We start from the raw sequence: 16,921 nt of genomic DNA, 5'->3' as shown, positions 1-16,921 counted from the left end.
TTCTTCCTTATTGTTTCATCTCTTCTTCTTTTCATTTCATCTTTCTGAATATTTATTGTGGCCAAGATGTTATTCTTTATCATCTGCCTGGGAAATAGAACAGCAGATTTGCTGCCTGCAGGAAGTAGAGGAGAAAAAGGACTGATATCTGTAATGAACAATATTTGTAAATAACACGATGGTATCTGATTATCTGTGACATAAATGGAATTATTATGCGTAGCAAAACTTTACAAATATCTTTTATGGGGGAAGTGAGCTAAGCAGATACGTAAGGAACCAGAGAGTGCTTGTTGCATGCTCCATCAGCCTAATTCCTATCTGCAAAAATAGCTGCCATTAGTTGGATAAACTTGGGAAGGAAGTTTCTTCTCCTTGGACACTTTTTTTTTTTTTTTTTCCTTCTTTGGAAGTAAATGGCATTCTTTAATGGGCTGTCTGCATAGAATTTTCTCCCTTCTCTTTGAAAACTGCAGATACAGCCATTATGAGAGACAGTGAGTAGAAAGGAACATGCAGTACTTCCATTGCTTGGTCTCCTCTATCTCACCCGGGGCCCAGACTCTGCTCTCTGACTTTGGCTGATGTTATGCTAGGACATGTTACTTGGAAAAAAAAACCAACAGTGATACTGCCTCTTCAGGACAAATAGGGAGTGGATTTGTATCACTGAATTATTTCCTGTCATCCTGGGTAGCTGTCTGATCTTCTTGTAAATATCTCCTCTTGTCAAATAGCAGTCAGGTAGTCTTAGTGTCTGCCACTTTCCACCTGTGAAAGGAGAGCTGCTCATTAACAGAAGATTTAGTGAGAAGGAAAATATATATCGTTAGGACCCAACTGCTGTGTGCGTGAGTGACTGAGGCTGCAGCCTCTGCTCCTCCAACCTTAGTCCCATGCATCTCTGAGATGCATAAATAATGGCATACTTATTTCTAGATGGGAGATGGAGGAAGAGAGAGATTGCATGATTTGCCTCATGTAACACGATGAGATTTTCATAGCAATGTGAATACTTGTATTCAGTCTCTTCTTCCTGAACATCCCCTGCTGAAGGCTGCATATGAGTTCTGTGAATGCGTCCAATAAAATATAAAATAGAGTGGCTGATGATCTGGTACTGCAGTCTCTCAAAAGAGGGAGGCTGAGTACCCATCCACTCATGGAGAACATGTTCATGGATGAACATGTCCAGTGGATGGCCATGAAGATGGTGAAGGGCCTGGAGCATCTCCCCAATGAAGAAAGGCTAAGTGAACTGGGTCTGTTTAGCCTTGAGAAAAGAAGACTGAGAGGGGACCTGATCCAGGTCTATAAATATCTAAGGTGTGGGGGGCAGAGTGGCGAGGCTGGACTGTTTTTAGCAGTGGAAAGGGGAAATGGTCAGAAACTGCAGCATAGGAAGTTCCACACAAACATGCGCAAGAACTTCTTTACAGTGAGGGTGACAGAGCACTGGAACAGGCTGCCCAGGGAGGTGGTGGAGTCTCCTTCTCTGGAGATGTTCAAGACCTGCCTGGATGCCTACCTGTGTGACCTGCTGTAGGGAACCTGCTTTGGCAGGGGGTTGGACTCGATGATCTCTGGAGGTCCCTTCCAACCCTACAATTCTGTGATTCTGTGAACTGGATAGTGGGAAAAGAGGGTGTCTTTCACGCTAATCTGAGATGTGCTATTGCAAAAGTGTGATTAATTGATACTTGAAGCTATGTTGCAACATAGACACGCAGTATGACCAGGCACATCTCCATATATTTTAACAGTAGAATTGGCAGCCTTTGCTTGAGTGTATAAAAAAACTCATCATTGTAAAGGCAAGAATTCTGTTTAACTTTCTATGTGGAGGATGTTGTCCTCAATGCAGCTTCTGAGGCGCCACTGGATGCTGTTCTGGTGTCCCAGCCAGCACTAGGCTCTGTCTCAACTACTCATCTTGTGGGAATTAAACCAGCAGAAGTCCAGTGACCTTACCTCAGTATACTTTTGTTGATCAGCAAGTGTCAGTAGAAATATCCAGAATAGAGAAATAAACCAAATAAATGTCATCATCCCTGCTTTACCTAACACTCCTTGATGTCATGTTAAAGTTGGCAGTTGCCAGAGAGTTGATCCATTCCTTGGAAAGTAAAGCACTGTCACAACAAAACTTCTGAGCAACCTCAGCTGCCCTGGAGCATTCCAGGCAAGCCAAGCTGTTTCAGAGGTAGAGAGGGATCAGGTTATGCTTTAGCCATGTACTACAAGTTCTGCACTTTGGACTGCATCCAGAAGTGAATAGGTCAGTAAGGCACCCACTGGGGAGCTGAGGAAAATGTCCCTACTATTTAAAGTTATCTAGAATGAGGAGTGTCCAGCTTCAGAGCAAGTTGCAGTAGTCTCAAATATGTAGAGATTTTGATACACATCACACAGTGTGTACAATTCCCAGTGAAGTGCAGAGATAGAAAGTTATTGACTGGTAAACTATTTCAAAGATGAAAAATGCTTCATAAATGACAGTGAGGAATATATCACTAGCAACAAAATAAAGTGTAACATTTTGTTTGTGCACCTGAACCACATTCACAGAGTGCAGAGGTCATCACACCTGCATTTCTCCTGCGCTTAATGTATTCCACACATCGGTCTCCCTTACCACTCCTAGAAAGCACAGCTCTGCACACTGAAAGCTTTGGGAGAAAGTTGTAAGAAACTTTATTCTAGCTCCGATTCTTATGAATCCTACTATAGAACTGCAAACCTGTCTGGAGGTTCTTCAGAGCTACACTGCTGTGGTTGATGGTAGAATTTAGTCTCTATTGCATAGTTTGCAACATTGGGTGAAAACTGTATCTTCTTTTCCGACATCTTTGTTGTTTTAGGACAACTTGCATATTTTTTCTCATGTGTGTAAAATGAAATCCAGAGGATAACCACAGAATCCTCTAATTGGAAAAGATCTTCAAGATCATCAAATCTAACTACTGACCTGACCTACTGAGACCCATCATTGAATCATGCTCCCCCAAATACCTCCATGGACAGGGTTTCACTCTGGCTTATTCCACATTTCATTTCAGTACTGGACTTTCTATTTTGTATTTGCACCAATTTGGCAAAATCTCTGGTACTTTCTACTTCTTGAATTCTCTTTGATCATGGTAGATCTCTCTGTTCATGCTGCATCGACCTGGAAAATCCAGGCTGCTTCTTCTCTGCTATTTCTGTATTCATGGTGAGATAAAACGCTCAGTTTGTTAGTAATAAGTGAAGTGTTTATGGCTGGCTAAGCTGATATAAGCAAAGACTGTATTAGCTTTGATTGATGATCATTCTACAGCACTGAATGCCATCAGTGCTTCTTTCCCATCTGAATTCTGACATTGTGCTCAGAGATATAGGTCATCTGTTGTGGAGAGTGGACTGAGAATGCCTCTTCTCAAATGCATAAAGATGTGGAAAGGAACAGCAGTGTGTGTGGTGGTGGGAATTAAATTTGTTACAGTTCAGAAAGGTTTAACCTTCAAGGAAATCAACATCTTCAGAAACACATCTTCCATGTATCTATTTTTAATTAATCACTGTTTTCCATCTAGTGAGTGTATTTAAGCAAAGAATCTTACCGTGTTATCCTACCTCACTTGAGTTTTCAGTTAAGATGAAATTATATTTTTGGCATCTCTCTAATTGTCTGGTATACAGGACACAACACAGTCTAATCTAAAAGTAATTACTCTAACTCATGCTGAAAAATAAGGGAGATAGCTGAGCATTATACAACTCCTGGGAAAATGCAAGTGTGACCAGTTCTTCTGGAGCCGACATACAGTGAGCACAGTTCTTAGGAATATTTTCTTCCTTTATTTGTATGCACACTATATCATGTTTTAAAAGTTGACATTTGAGATTTGTTTCTATCATCTCTCACATTTCAAATTGGTTTCCCCATCCTTCAGTTAAAAACTTACATTGTAATAACCTAGGAATAAATCTGAAGGAGAGGAAATTTGTGTTGCAAGCTGTGTTTTTCAGCTCAGTCCTTTAATAGTCTGATACACCATAAATCTTTTGGTGTGACAGCTATAAATTTAATAGACAATTTGACAGCTATGTTTGATTTTGCTTCTCTGAAACATTCTGGAGTAATAACAAGAATCCATTCAGGCAAGGGCAAGAATGTCTGGCCCCCTAATTTTCTCACTTTTGAGAAAGTACATTGTGTTTGTTAATGAATAACTCCAGAAAAATGAACAGTGTGCAGGAATCTCTCAATTCTCTGACCCTTTAGCAAAACTCTTTCCCACTCCAATAGCAACAGTAAGATTTCACCTAAAGGGCTTGGGGTTTTAGTTCTTCTCTGTCGCAGAATGTTGTCACATTCTAGCTGCTCTTTGTTCTGTTGAGATTTTAGGTGTTCTCAGTAACTTTGGCAAGGTTGGTGCTTTAGCCGGGTACAGCTTGGTCATGCAGTTATGTGTATATTCCACTAAGATAACTCACACAAAATGTGTTCCCTTAAGGCACTGGAGAGACGGTCAGCCCTGGTGGTAAAATATTCCCTGAAGCCTTTCGAAATGCCATGACTGCAGTGAAACAAAAGTCAAGCTTCAGCAGTTTTTTTTTTTCCCATCTGTAAGCACAAAGACATCTTGCACTTGAAGCATTTTTGTAGCCATTAACGTCAATGTCCAGAGCCTTAGTCTGGCTCCAGATGAATTCAAAGCAAGCTGAATGGAAGCAACATCAGCTAGGGAGTTTATTTTATGTAAAATATAAACATGTTAACAGGAGAAAATACTGATTTGTTATGTTACAACCTTAATATCCAACATGAGATTTATCTTACAGTTCTGCAGGTAGTGCATGGTTTAATTACATGTACATGATTAAAAAGAGTAGATACTCTGATACACACACACTGTGTATTGTCTGCTTTACAAGAAATTCAGTATTTTTGTGTCCCCAGTTGTATGCCTAATAGTTTTACTACCTCTTACTCTGTTTAAAAAACTAGCACAATATTTGTAAGTAGTTTTACTACCATTGCACCTTTAGGACCAGTTAAATAGGGACTATATATTTACAGATATGCACATCCAAAGCCTCAGACAAACCAACTCTTTCTGTATTTCTGCCTCTGTTCTTTCTTCTTCCCTTCCTACATCCATATTCATGCAGTGATGATGATTTTACTCCCAAAGAGACATGGGTAAGTGACAGAGCTCCTGTTAGTGCTCTTTAATGAAACCACTGAAGCTGGAAAATCATGTCTAGGAAAAGCACTTGAATGTGTAATACAGCTGCCCTAGAGTTGCTTTTACAGTTAGAATGAGAGCTGTGAGAAGATGAGAAAATAACATCTTATTTGAACAGAATCCATCATGGGATGCTAGAATATGAATGCAGTGGCAAATAGAAAGCTGATGTTTGAGCATAGCCTCTTTAAGGAATGTATATGTACTAAGGATTTGGAGGATAGGAGAGAGTGAATTTCTGAATTATCTACTGTGGCAGGCAAGGTATCTTTTGAACTGCAAGGCACCTTCCCAAAGGGTTTGCTTCTGCCTTTTTGGAACCTCTGGGTGATGGGGTAGGCTTATCTAGAATGTGAAGCATCAACTTTATCTGGGTAAGATGGGGGTTAAGGTGCTAGATGCCAGTCCAGAACTAGAGCCCTACTACTCTGACAGAAAAATTTCTTAGTATTCAATAATCTTACATATAGTGAAGTTGCCACCTGTAACAGGCTTCATCGTATGCATTAGGCTGCCAAAATCACCACTGTGAATGGCACAGAAAAGCTAATTTATTATATACTGTGCAGTACTCCCAGCCCAGATAACCCAATGAAGTAGATTTATTAAGGAATTATAGCAACTCTGAGACCTTGAAATAAAGGGAATTATGTGCAGTCTTATATTAAATCCTTCAGGCAAAGCCAGCAAACAAACCTCCTAGGGGGTAAAGGATCATTAGTGTGTAAAAAGGTGCTGGTTTAGCCCAGCTGGTCCCATCAGGTGGGCACATACCTCCTGGTAGGTGTTATTTGACCTTGTAAGCAAAAGGGCTGTGCTAATCTAAATTGTTCTTGTGGCTGGGTTCAAGTAATCTCTTTGAAGTAATGCATGTTAGATGGAAAGAAATTCAAAGCATGTCTATTGAGGCTTGCCAAGGGACATTTAAATATTCAGTGCCATGTTAAACTGAGAAAAAGCACTGCAGAAACAGAAAATTCCGGGGCTTTCTATTGATCAAACAGAATGCTATGTCTAAAAACCTAACAATTACCCTTGCCCCCAAAATCATGAAGTAACTTTTTGATATGGTTACCACCAGCACTGCTCCATAAGGAACGTCCAGTGTCTCTGATAGATGGAGTGCTATTTTTTTCTAACACCAGCGCAAACTCTGCTTCTCATCTTCCCTTCATACGAAACCAAGTGGGGAGGGGAAATATTTGAAAAGATTTCTCTTCTTGCTTGTGCACACACAAAGGCCATAAATGAATGCAGCTCTTCAGATTGCTCATGTTAGAGATTGCACAGAGAGCAGATAAAATGGCAAAGAGCAATATGTGCGTTATCAGTTGAATACTGGTTTAACTATCTGTCTAGTAAAAAAGATTTTTTACTGGAAGAAGTGGAGCTTCTCAAAATTATGATAATTGATAGCTGTAGCAGATGAAAGGATTGCAGTCATTTCCAGACATGCTAGCAGATAAGAGTGCAAACAAGACAGTGAAACATGCGGTGTTATTGCATTCATCAGGTGTGTATTGCTATACAAGGTCAGAGGACAGGAAGGTAGTAAATACTGCATTCTTGTTACTTATGAACAAATATGTAATGAACAAATCTGGGCTTCCAAAATTTCCACCCATCTAGAACTCCAAACATAGAGATGGAAATTGGATTGATATGATGGAACATAAGCAAAGGGTTCCAAAGCAAAAGAATACAAAACAAAAAGCCAACAGCAAAGTGATAAGCCAATTGGAATTTCACAATATTGACGCTGATGCTTAAAGTGCTTGGGTTGTTTACATGTAAAAACTCAAAGTACATAAAAATTAAAATAGAGAACTAATAATATTAACTGCTTAAATTATTATACAGATACATTAACGGAGTAACAAAAAAAGAAATAAATTAAAACAGGATTTGATAAAAAGTACTAACATGGAATGGAGCTAAAACTAGAACTTCTCAGTATTTCTAGTACACATTCAGCTGCAAGATACTTCTCCAGCTCACCAGCCACAAGCAGCAAAAAAAAAAAACAAAGAGACTAAACAAGAAGGGTCTGCTGCTGAGAGGTATGATGCTATAACAGGTGGGTGAATGACATGTCACGTCTGGAGATGAAGGATCAGCACTTTAGGAACCACTGTGTAACACAGATTTCAGTTGCAGCTTTGATCTTTAATATCTTTACTCAGTCTAACATGAAGGAAATGCCTACTGCCTTATTTTCTTCACCCCAGCTGCTGAAGGAATAAGATCTTTAAGATGCTATCTGTTTCTCTGTGGTTACTGTAGATTATTAATATAGAATTGGCAGGAGTCATTTCAGGACTGCAACAAGGTGTTCTGCTTCACTGATATGTTTCTCCATCACTCCTTCTGCCTTCCTCTGCTGTGTCCCAGAAATAGAAATTACATAAACCCTGACAGCTTGTTCTGTGGAAAAGTTGAGGTCTGAGCTCATCCTCTAAGATAAGTGATTAATCCGCACTGCAGTGCTTCCTTGGGTTTGGTGGGGAAAAAAAAAGGCATAGGATGGAACTCTTCTTTTCTTCTAAGTAAGAACATGATAAGAAGTTTTTAAAGTTTAATAAATGGGCAATACTTCTCAGCAGCAGCATGTGAAAGAGGTAGAGAAGTTCAGATGCCACTAGACCTAATGCACTCAAAACCAAATACTAGGAAAGCAGCAATTTTAGGGAAGCACAGGGCACTGTTAGATAGGTACTATCTTTTTATTTTCTGTCTGCTGGCTGAAAAGCTGTGATTGTCCTAGATATTTTACCGTTCTTCCATAAGGAACTGGACATCTGTGTGTAAGCGTGAGAGAACGGATTGAATTTCATTTAATCAAATGGAACACAGTAGATCATACTATTGTTCCTGCAAAGATCCTAATCCTGCAAAACTCATGCAAACGTTTTTAATTTGGCATAGATCAGAACTTCTCCCACCAGAAGCAAAAGTGTTCACACAGCTTTGATGGACAGCTTTTGCCAGACTGAAGTTGAGACATTCAGGATGCTGTAGATTGGATATCATTTATAGAATTATAACTGCAACTTTTTGGGATCAAAAGAAAATACCCCTTATTTTAGCTGTTACTAGCCTAAAGTGAGCATTCCATGATATTTTAGAGTTCATGTCAGAACAGTGATGGGGGACTGGTGTCTCATCAGTTCCATGATCTTTTATGAGATGAACATTTCCAATGGTTTGTCATATGTCTTGTGCATTTCTTGTTAGTTATAGTAGAAGGTTTGGGAACTTCATTTTTGAGCATGGGTTCCATACTTGGTAAAAAGCTTCTTCTATGAATTTTGTTCTCAATAACACATAGCAATTATCTGTATGTTTTACAACCCAGAGCTGTTTTGCAGCTGGAGAAAAGCAAAGAGCATCCTATAATTTATCATTTAAATATTACTTCATTTTCACAGAATCATAGAATTGCCAAGGTTGGAAAAGACCTCTGAGATCATCCAGTCCAACCAATAGTTAAAAATACTTTGTCAGATATAAGTTAATTCAATTTTTTTTTTTTTTTAAATATATCCTACAATTGAACCAATTTTAATGTTACTTCTACGCACAATGTACAAACATGAGCTGCATTAAGGATTTTTTTCTTCCTTGTTTGGAAACTGAAGAATGCCCTATGAATGTTCTGCAGTAAACTGTGAAGTACAGACCCTTGGACCAACATTGATGAATGCTGATCTGGAAACTGCCTTCATTCACAAGCAAGAAACACTCCTGTTTTGAAAGGCAATTAATTATTATATTTTTAGTATGGAAATTTGGAATGCACATAAATAAATCCATTAAAAAAAAAAAAAAAAGACTTACAGGTTTAGCTTTTCACTGGAAAAGGCGTCCTGGGCTTCAGTGAGAGCTCAAGTCTCCTGTAGGATGTCTGTCTTTTGTGTTACAGATAGAACATTTCATTTCATCATTGATACAAGAACAAGAACGGCATCGCAATTATGCTTATCTATAGCCTGCATAACAACCTTCATCCACAGGAGTGATCTCTGCAGAGCTCTGCTATTCTATTCATGTACCCAAGGACCCTAAGGTTACTTTTTTTTTTTTTTTTTTTTTTTTTTTTTTTTTTTTGTACTGGTATAAGGACATGATAAGCCACCAAAAAAAAGTCTTATGAAAAGGTCACTTCTGTTTGTCCTTCAGTGTAAAGTGCTACATTTCATTGGTTTACAAAATGGCCGTAGATATTTATGTTCAATCAATGTTGGTGTAGAAACCAGTATTTCATTTTCCCTGTTATTCAACAGCAACAACAACAAGTGTTTCACATTCACAGTAGATTGCAGTGAAAAGTATTTTTCTCTTTCCTGTGGAAAACTAGAATAGAAGATTAAGCCTTGCTTCAGAGGCAGTTTTCTGAAACATGTCTGCCACAAAATGACAAGCAGGCTTCTAAAGGAAAAGTAGCAAAAGCAACATTGTCTAATAAATACTGAACGAGAGTCAATAAAATGTAACAAGTAGAAATACATCTCATGAGATGACAAAGAGTCTTAGAAAATGCTGGAACCAGCTCTCTGTCGCCCTGAAGACAACAGGAGGTTCTTTGCTGTTGATCTAATTTGAACAGGTATTTGGGTGCTAAGGTTTAAGCACTGTACAACTGTGTCAAACCAAGCAAGAGAGATACCCAGGGCTACCTCTTCCTCATTCCGCTTTCCATCCCTTCTCATACCCTGCTGACACATTCCTTTACATTCCTTCTTTGCTGTATTCCAGTATGTGTGTTTGATAGTTTTATCAGCCAGTGTATTACTGTTACCAGCCCAATTCGCCCAGTAAAATCAGAAACAGCAGAACTAAGTCTGTTCAAAATGCTGTCAAATATTCAAAAAAAATTGTAGGATGGAGCCTGTTTTATGTATATAGTGTACCAACAGCACACCTGGAGCTGGACTGTGGAATTTCAGTCCTCATGGATACATTGCACATGAGCAGTGTTGTTATCTCTGCAAAATCAATGAAGTCAAGAACGTGTTATACTGTTTTAGCAGAACAATAAGCTCAATCTCTATAAAAGTAATTTATCTCTGTGCTACATGTGTCATCTTGCTGATTTTATCCCAGTGCTCTGTAAGTTCTGAAATCTCACCTCATCTGTACTATCACATTGTCTTGGCATATAATATTGCTTAGTTCCACTGTAATTTACATCCTTCTATGTGAATTTTAGGCCTAACATTATACACTGAAAGTTTTTAACAACCCCCAAAGCTTAAATGATTTTGGAAGATTAGCTTTCTTTGCAGTTGAGAGTAACATGTAAAAAAAAATAAAAACAAGAAAAATACTCTATGACAATTCCAGTCATTGTGAAGCAGATTTTTTCCCCCTTACATTTAAATTGGTTAAGAAAGTCAATACACTCCAAAATCATTTAGAAAGCTTAAAACAACTTTGGCCTAAATACAGTGAGCTGTTCCACATAAAATACTGCTCTAGCCAGATTTGGTTGAACAGTTGACATTCAATTCTTTCGGTGTTATTCCATATAAACTCTACTAGAATCTGACTGCAATTAACTTCTCAATCAGACTTAAAAACAACAAACTGCCCTCCCCTCCTGAAAGAAAGTTCTGGATGTCAAAAATGAACAGTAACGGTCAATACCACATAGGCCATTTAATGAGAGGCAGAATATATCATTTTTCAGCCATACAAGATGAGGTTTTTGTAGAAGTCAATTCAGTGGGCCATCACCTTCTTTGCCTGCAGAGTTGTTGTGTGCAGCTGTCACAGTTTCCCAAGTCACTCTCTTGACTGGTAGAATAAAATATAACCAGACTCCGAATTTTTTGATATATCAGAGGTCAGTCCATAAAATTCTTCAATAGCTTGAGCATCTATTTTCTGTAAAATAAATAGAATCATTTAATGTACTCCTAAGCAAAAGAAATGCCAAGCATAGATTAGAAGGCTATATAAAAACAGAGGACAAATTCATTTAAGTGCTTCAGAGCAGCAGTTAGCAAATTCCCTTTGCAGTTCAAGCAGTGAAATGTTAATTAATGTTCAGGTGCTAAACCCTACTGATCACTGTCATTGAAATCAAAAGGAATGTTTGCCTTGGAGAGCCTAAAGGAATTAGGCTTTTTCAAATAACGCAGTGTTTGGAATGCAGTAGTAAACAAAAAGCACAAATGTGACCTCATCTTTCCGAAAAGCAACAGAAACCCTCTTCAATAGGAGCTTCATTCACAGTGGTCCTGAAGTCCTACTTTACTCCAATGAATCTAAACCTGGGGAACTAGACTCAAGACCCCTGTTATGCCAGGTTCCACAGTGACATAAAGGGTTTGCTTGGGAACAAATTGCGCTATGTTTAGACAGTCTGTAATAGCTGTGGACCACGTGCCTCACTAATTTTCGTCCAGACCATCCCAGACTGACCAAAAAATTCAGATGCTCTTGTAACCTCCTAGTTGTTCAAGAAGTAAAACTCCAAACAACCCTAACCTTACCCGGTCCAATTTTGCCAAGTGGTATTGTGAAAGATTGCAAAATAGTTCCTGTATGTTTTAAGTTTTAATGAATTAACTTGATCTTATTATGTATAAAAAACATTCCAAATTAAACACTCTGAATCTGATATAAAATGTTTGATGTTGCTTTACAATAAAATGACTGTCTTTTACATTGACAGGGTAAGAACTATGCCATTAATCATTCTTTTTGCAATCTAACTTTCTAACAGAGCCGAGCAAAATGTCACGTTGCAAGCAAGCTGTGGCTTTGCAGACTAGTAATCTGTACCCAGATCTGGATCAGAACTTTAATTCCAAACAAAGAAGAGAGCACAAATGTTGTGCTCATGGGCTTCAGCATACTGACCTCTACAATGTCATCATCAAACAAGAGCCAAAATCCATGACTTTTCACAATAGTAATATAATGCCCACGATTCGGTCCACTGAAAAAGAAAATGAAGAAAAATCTCAAAACCCAATGTAACACTAGAAAGTACTATTAGGTCCATTTTGATAAGTAGCTTGTCTATATAAGAGCAGGTGAAATCATAGTTACATGCTAAGAAGAATACAGTAAACCTATCTCTAGCAGTACAGTATATATGTTCTATTTTTTTTCTGCCCCGTTGCAATGACCTAGTCAACTAAATTTGTAATGTATTGTTTTGATTTGTGTTATGACCATCTGCAAATTGATCTATACAGTACTTAACAATTTCCTCATATCTGGCATCAACTATGGCAAATATTTTTAAAACAACATGAAGTAATTTTAAGGGGAAATATTTTGAAAATACGAGCCATGAATAGTAACTTATTTATGGTTTTTGAGATTAAGGGAGAGCAAGACATTTCTCCAACCCCAAAGGTTTATCTGTTTGTTTCATGTCTAACGATGCTTCACTTCTGAGAAGCTTTAATAAAGCTATCATTTTCATTGTCCTGACAGGAACTGGCTGACCTGCTGCAGAGTCTACCTGCTAACAGCCCATGGCCCTCACAGAGTCCTGTCTCCAAGTTCTCCAAGTGATGAGGAAAGAGACATCTTTCTTCTTCCTTTCACACGATTTCAATCTGTTGACTTTTGGGTGCCTGAAGTGCTATTTTTCAAAGAGGTACAGATTACTATGAGGAAAGGTGGGTAAGAGCTTCTGGCCAAGATAAACGCAAGCTGGAGCAGCAGTACAGCTTATGTCCCCTCTTCCACTCTCCCTCTATTTTGCCAGGCATGCCTCACCCTTGACAAATGCCTGGAACCTGTAATAGTTTGAGATGATCGACATGAGGGAGTCTTACCTTCCACAGTGAACGACAACAGCTACTAAGTCATACATCCGGTCTAAGTTGACAGCATCGCCAGACGTGTTGAAGAGACGTAATTCCAGGGGAAATACAACACGATAAGACAGCTTAGTATACCTGTGCAATTGCTCCATGTACTTGAATCTCTTGAGATGTAAGGCAAGAATCATTGGCAACTTTTTTACTCGCATCCTGTGACACCATAAGAATGCACATGGTAAAGACCTGTCCAGTTCAAAGCCACTCTTTCCTTAATGATTAAATGTTTGCATTAGAAAAGGACCTTGTAAGTAACAATATTATACTAGCAGTAGCTTCTACACTAACAAGTACAATAGCTTTGAATCTGTCTGCAAGTTCTCTGGGCCACACAGAGCGTGTATATGGGGTGCAAGTTCTACAAACACAATAAATGTTAAAGAGAAGGTTTGTCAAAGTCCAGGAGTAACATATTGAAACCACCCTGCTCTTCACTTACCTTTTCTGTGCCTCTTGTTTACTGCAGCAGGTTTCACAGTAGTATTTCTGCTCACTACATAATGTCTCTGTGTTACTGAAGTCTCTGTAAGTAAATACAATTATCAGTTCTTCAAAGTTCTTAATGCTTTTGACCCAGTGCCACGCTTGGACTGTGGAACTGGAATCCTAAAAAGACACAGGGGATGAAATCTTATTACTGCTGAAATCCAGTTTTCTAAAACACCCGAATAAACTGTACTGGAATTTGCAAGGGACTTACAGTACCTGGCTGTAGTGACAGCTTTGTATTAGGTGCTGAGACCCTCTGTGCAATACAGGGAATCACAGAATGGTCTGGGTTGGAAGGGACCTCAAGGATCATGAATCTCCAACCCACGTGCCACAGGCAGGGCCACCAACCTCGCCATTTAATACTAGGCTGACGAGGACCCCATCCAACCTGGCCTTCGTAGGGGAGGGAAGGACTCAGCTATCTCTAAATGGGACCTATATCTTCATCTCTTACATGTCAAGAGGCTGCCAAGATTTCAGTGTAGATGCTTAACCCATCCAGTGCCTTTTAAAATTATTTATAGAATGGAATATCTTCAAGCACACTTCTTTCATCCCCAGGTAATTCACATTTTATAGTGTTCTCCTGTAAGCTAAACTTGAATCATCTAATGCAGAAAAATAAATTGAACTCAGTCTTCTGCATCCCCTAACCTTTGAGCATCTATCCAGAAGTTATGTGGTTATATCTTCACGACGTCTAAAAAGGAAAGTGTCATCTGAGCTTTTGAAGAGAGGCAGAGGAAGAGTTGGCTTGATTGTGCTGTGCAGTTAGCCGAAAAGATTTGTCAGAAATCACAACGTTGATAAGTTTTGGAACAGAACTTTAGGTGTCTAAAAATCTTAACAGGAAAAAAAAACCCAATAATTTGTTTTGTCAGCTCTAGCGTTACATTGCAACTAGGCAGGTGTTTTGAGAACCTTAAATGCAGGCATAAGCACCTATCTTCCACTTTAGACACAGTGGGTTTTTTGTGACTGTGCTTTAAATAGATGTATTCTATCATTCCAATACCCTGAGTTGGAAGGAACATTGGACATAGGCATCCCTTGCTAAATCAGGTTGCCCAAAGCCCCATCCAACATAGCCTTGAGCACTTCCAGGGACGTGGCATCCATGGCACACAGCTACTTCTGTGGGCAAACTGCGTCACTGTATCACCATCCTCAAAGATAGTACTTTTTTTTCAATATCTAATCTAAAACAAACTACTCTCTTATCTGTCCTCTACCTTCCGCCTAAAAGGCTGTTACCGTGTCCTACTAAAGCAGTTGAGGCACAGTCACAGAACCTAGAGGCACTGCTTGTTTACTGACTCAGCACATTAATTTCTTTGTCTGTACCAAGAACAAAACAAGTAGCCTAAACACAAGTAATAACTATTTCCTTGGGGGAAGAGATGTATGGAGGAAAATTAGATGGTTTTCTTGTCCTTCAAAAGTGCAATTTCTGTTTCAAGAATTCTCAGCACAGCACTCCTAAAACATGTTTCACACTTAAAAACAAGAACTACGGGCTTGAGAAACCTTTCTCTACAACAGCAGAATGAGTTGCAAGACATTTCTAACTCCCTCCCGTTCCATTAATGGGCCAATCTGCATCTGTTTATATGGTATTTTAACAGGAAAAAGGAATTTACTTTCTCTCTCAAAACGTGCTAATTCATCACTGACCCTCTACAGTCAATTTCTAGAAACTCTGCAGATTCTATACAACAGTGCAGAAGATGCTTTCTACTGTTTATATGAGTAAATAGTACAAATTTCCTATTTTAATAGATGACAGAATTCTTAGTGGAACAAAACAGAACAAAAAGCATAGGCAGATTAGTTAGAAATTGGGATCAAAAAGCTTTGCAGATCCTAGAGGAAATAAAAATAACAGAAATGTACTATATTATTCATAAACTTTTACTGCTTCAGGTCCAGCTGTCTGCTTTGTGGAGTTAAGGCTATGCCAAAGACTTACATTCTTCAGATTTCTTACAGAGACAGGACATTTTCAATCTGAAAAGCTACAAAAATAACTGAAAAGAACATTCATCTATATGGGGAAGAAATTCATTTTACTGAAATGTTGTATTGCACAGATTTTCTTTTATGTACCTTTTCAATGCAGTACTAATTTAATCTGTAAAGATGCAGCAACTACCTTTGCAGTAGCCATTTCTTAGGACAGTTGTGTCACATAGAAATCACTGCCATCTGACTCAGGGAGTGGTCCATGCCTTGTATGCTTTCTCTTTCTGTAACTCCATAGTTGATGTGAGATATCAGGTAACACTTCTAGGCATTCCAGAACAACTGTTAATTAGTTTCAGCAGTTGTTCAACGTTGCCAGTGATTTTGGAGCTTGAATGAGTAATTTGGCCAATCGATAATCATTACTTTAGAGCAGTAATATTCTGCCTTAAACCTAGGTACCTGTCTATTGCATCGATGCCAAAACTCCATACATTTTATATCTCTCAGATGAACCATTCATGCAAATCTGAAAATTACGTAGATCTCTGAAGGATTTGTTTAATAATTAGGCATGAAATAAGAGCGGAACTGACTTAAAAACTTCTCATTATAGTTTGATAAGATGTGTAGTAAGAAACTTACATGGCACAACAGAAGACTTCTGAAATCTTTTGCCCTCTAAGGACTCTAGTGCTCTACAAAGCACACACATGACTTTTAATATGCACATAAATCCTAATCAACAAAGCACTTGACTAAAAGCTTAAAGATAAGCACACACAAATCTCTTTGAAACCAATTATTATTCTACAGCAATTCTTCAAGATGACAGTGCAATCAATTTTTCCCCAAGAGAGAAATTGTTTTTTCTCTTTCAAACACATACATTGAAAACAAGAGAAAAACAAAATCCATTAGTGTGTATTTTGTCACTAGAGGAAGAACCCAGTTTATAGTAATTTTCTGCTTAGGAAAAGCTCAAAACACAATCCTATTCCATTTCTCTTTTTTGCATCTAGTAGATTTGGAAAATATAACAAAATCTGATAGAAACATTCATCAAAGGGATGCATTCATTTACCTTAGACAGTGTGTAATTGATGTGTTCTGCTCCACATCAACAGAAAGGTCAAGAAAATCTTCATCTTTACTACTAACCTGTAGCAAAAAATATACACGTAAAGCAGATTTAGTAAAACATCATGCATCAAAATGCTGTATGTATCTATGGGCAAATGCTATAAGATGGAACAATTTCTCAAAATAAATTACACAAAGTATTTATTTCAATTGGTTTTTCTGTGTTGTTGTTTTTTGTTTGTTTTTTTTCCTAGATCAGCATGACCATATTCATTCTGCCAATTAAGCAACCAGGCCAACCCAGTT

At 38.3% G+C, this 16,921-nt stretch overlaps 1 protein-coding gene across 2 annotated transcripts in view; it reads right to left on the bottom strand.

The window, feature by feature from the left end:
- Positions 1-4,711: 4,711 nt before the first annotated feature.
- Positions 4,712-16,921, bottom strand: part of USP46 (ubiquitin specific peptidase 46) — a 29,479-nt gene continuing 17,269 nt past the window's right edge. For both annotated transcript variants that reach the window (XM_048941518.1, XM_048941519.1), the window contains 5 exons: positions 16,617-16,693; positions 13,518-13,601; positions 13,034-13,231; positions 12,102-12,180; positions 4,712-11,120 (listed from right to left, as the gene is read on the bottom strand). In XM_048941518.1, coding sequence (XP_048797475.1) covers positions 11,019-11,120; positions 12,102-12,180; positions 13,034-13,231; positions 13,518-13,601; positions 16,617-16,693 — 540 coding nt within the window. In that variant the 3' untranslated portion in view covers positions 4,712-11,018. The remainder of the gene's footprint in view (positions 11,121-12,101; positions 12,181-13,033; positions 13,232-13,517; positions 13,602-16,616; positions 16,694-16,921) is intronic.

This window comes from Lagopus muta, chromosome 4 (assembly GCF_023343835.1).
Source record: "Lagopus muta isolate bLagMut1 chromosome 4, bLagMut1 primary, whole genome shotgun sequence".
In the NCBI taxonomy this organism is placed as follows: domain Eukaryota; kingdom Metazoa; phylum Chordata; class Aves; order Galliformes; family Phasianidae; genus Lagopus; species Lagopus muta.
Note: the sequence above shows the minus strand (reverse complement) of the source record. Positions and strands in the feature narration are given on the sequence as shown.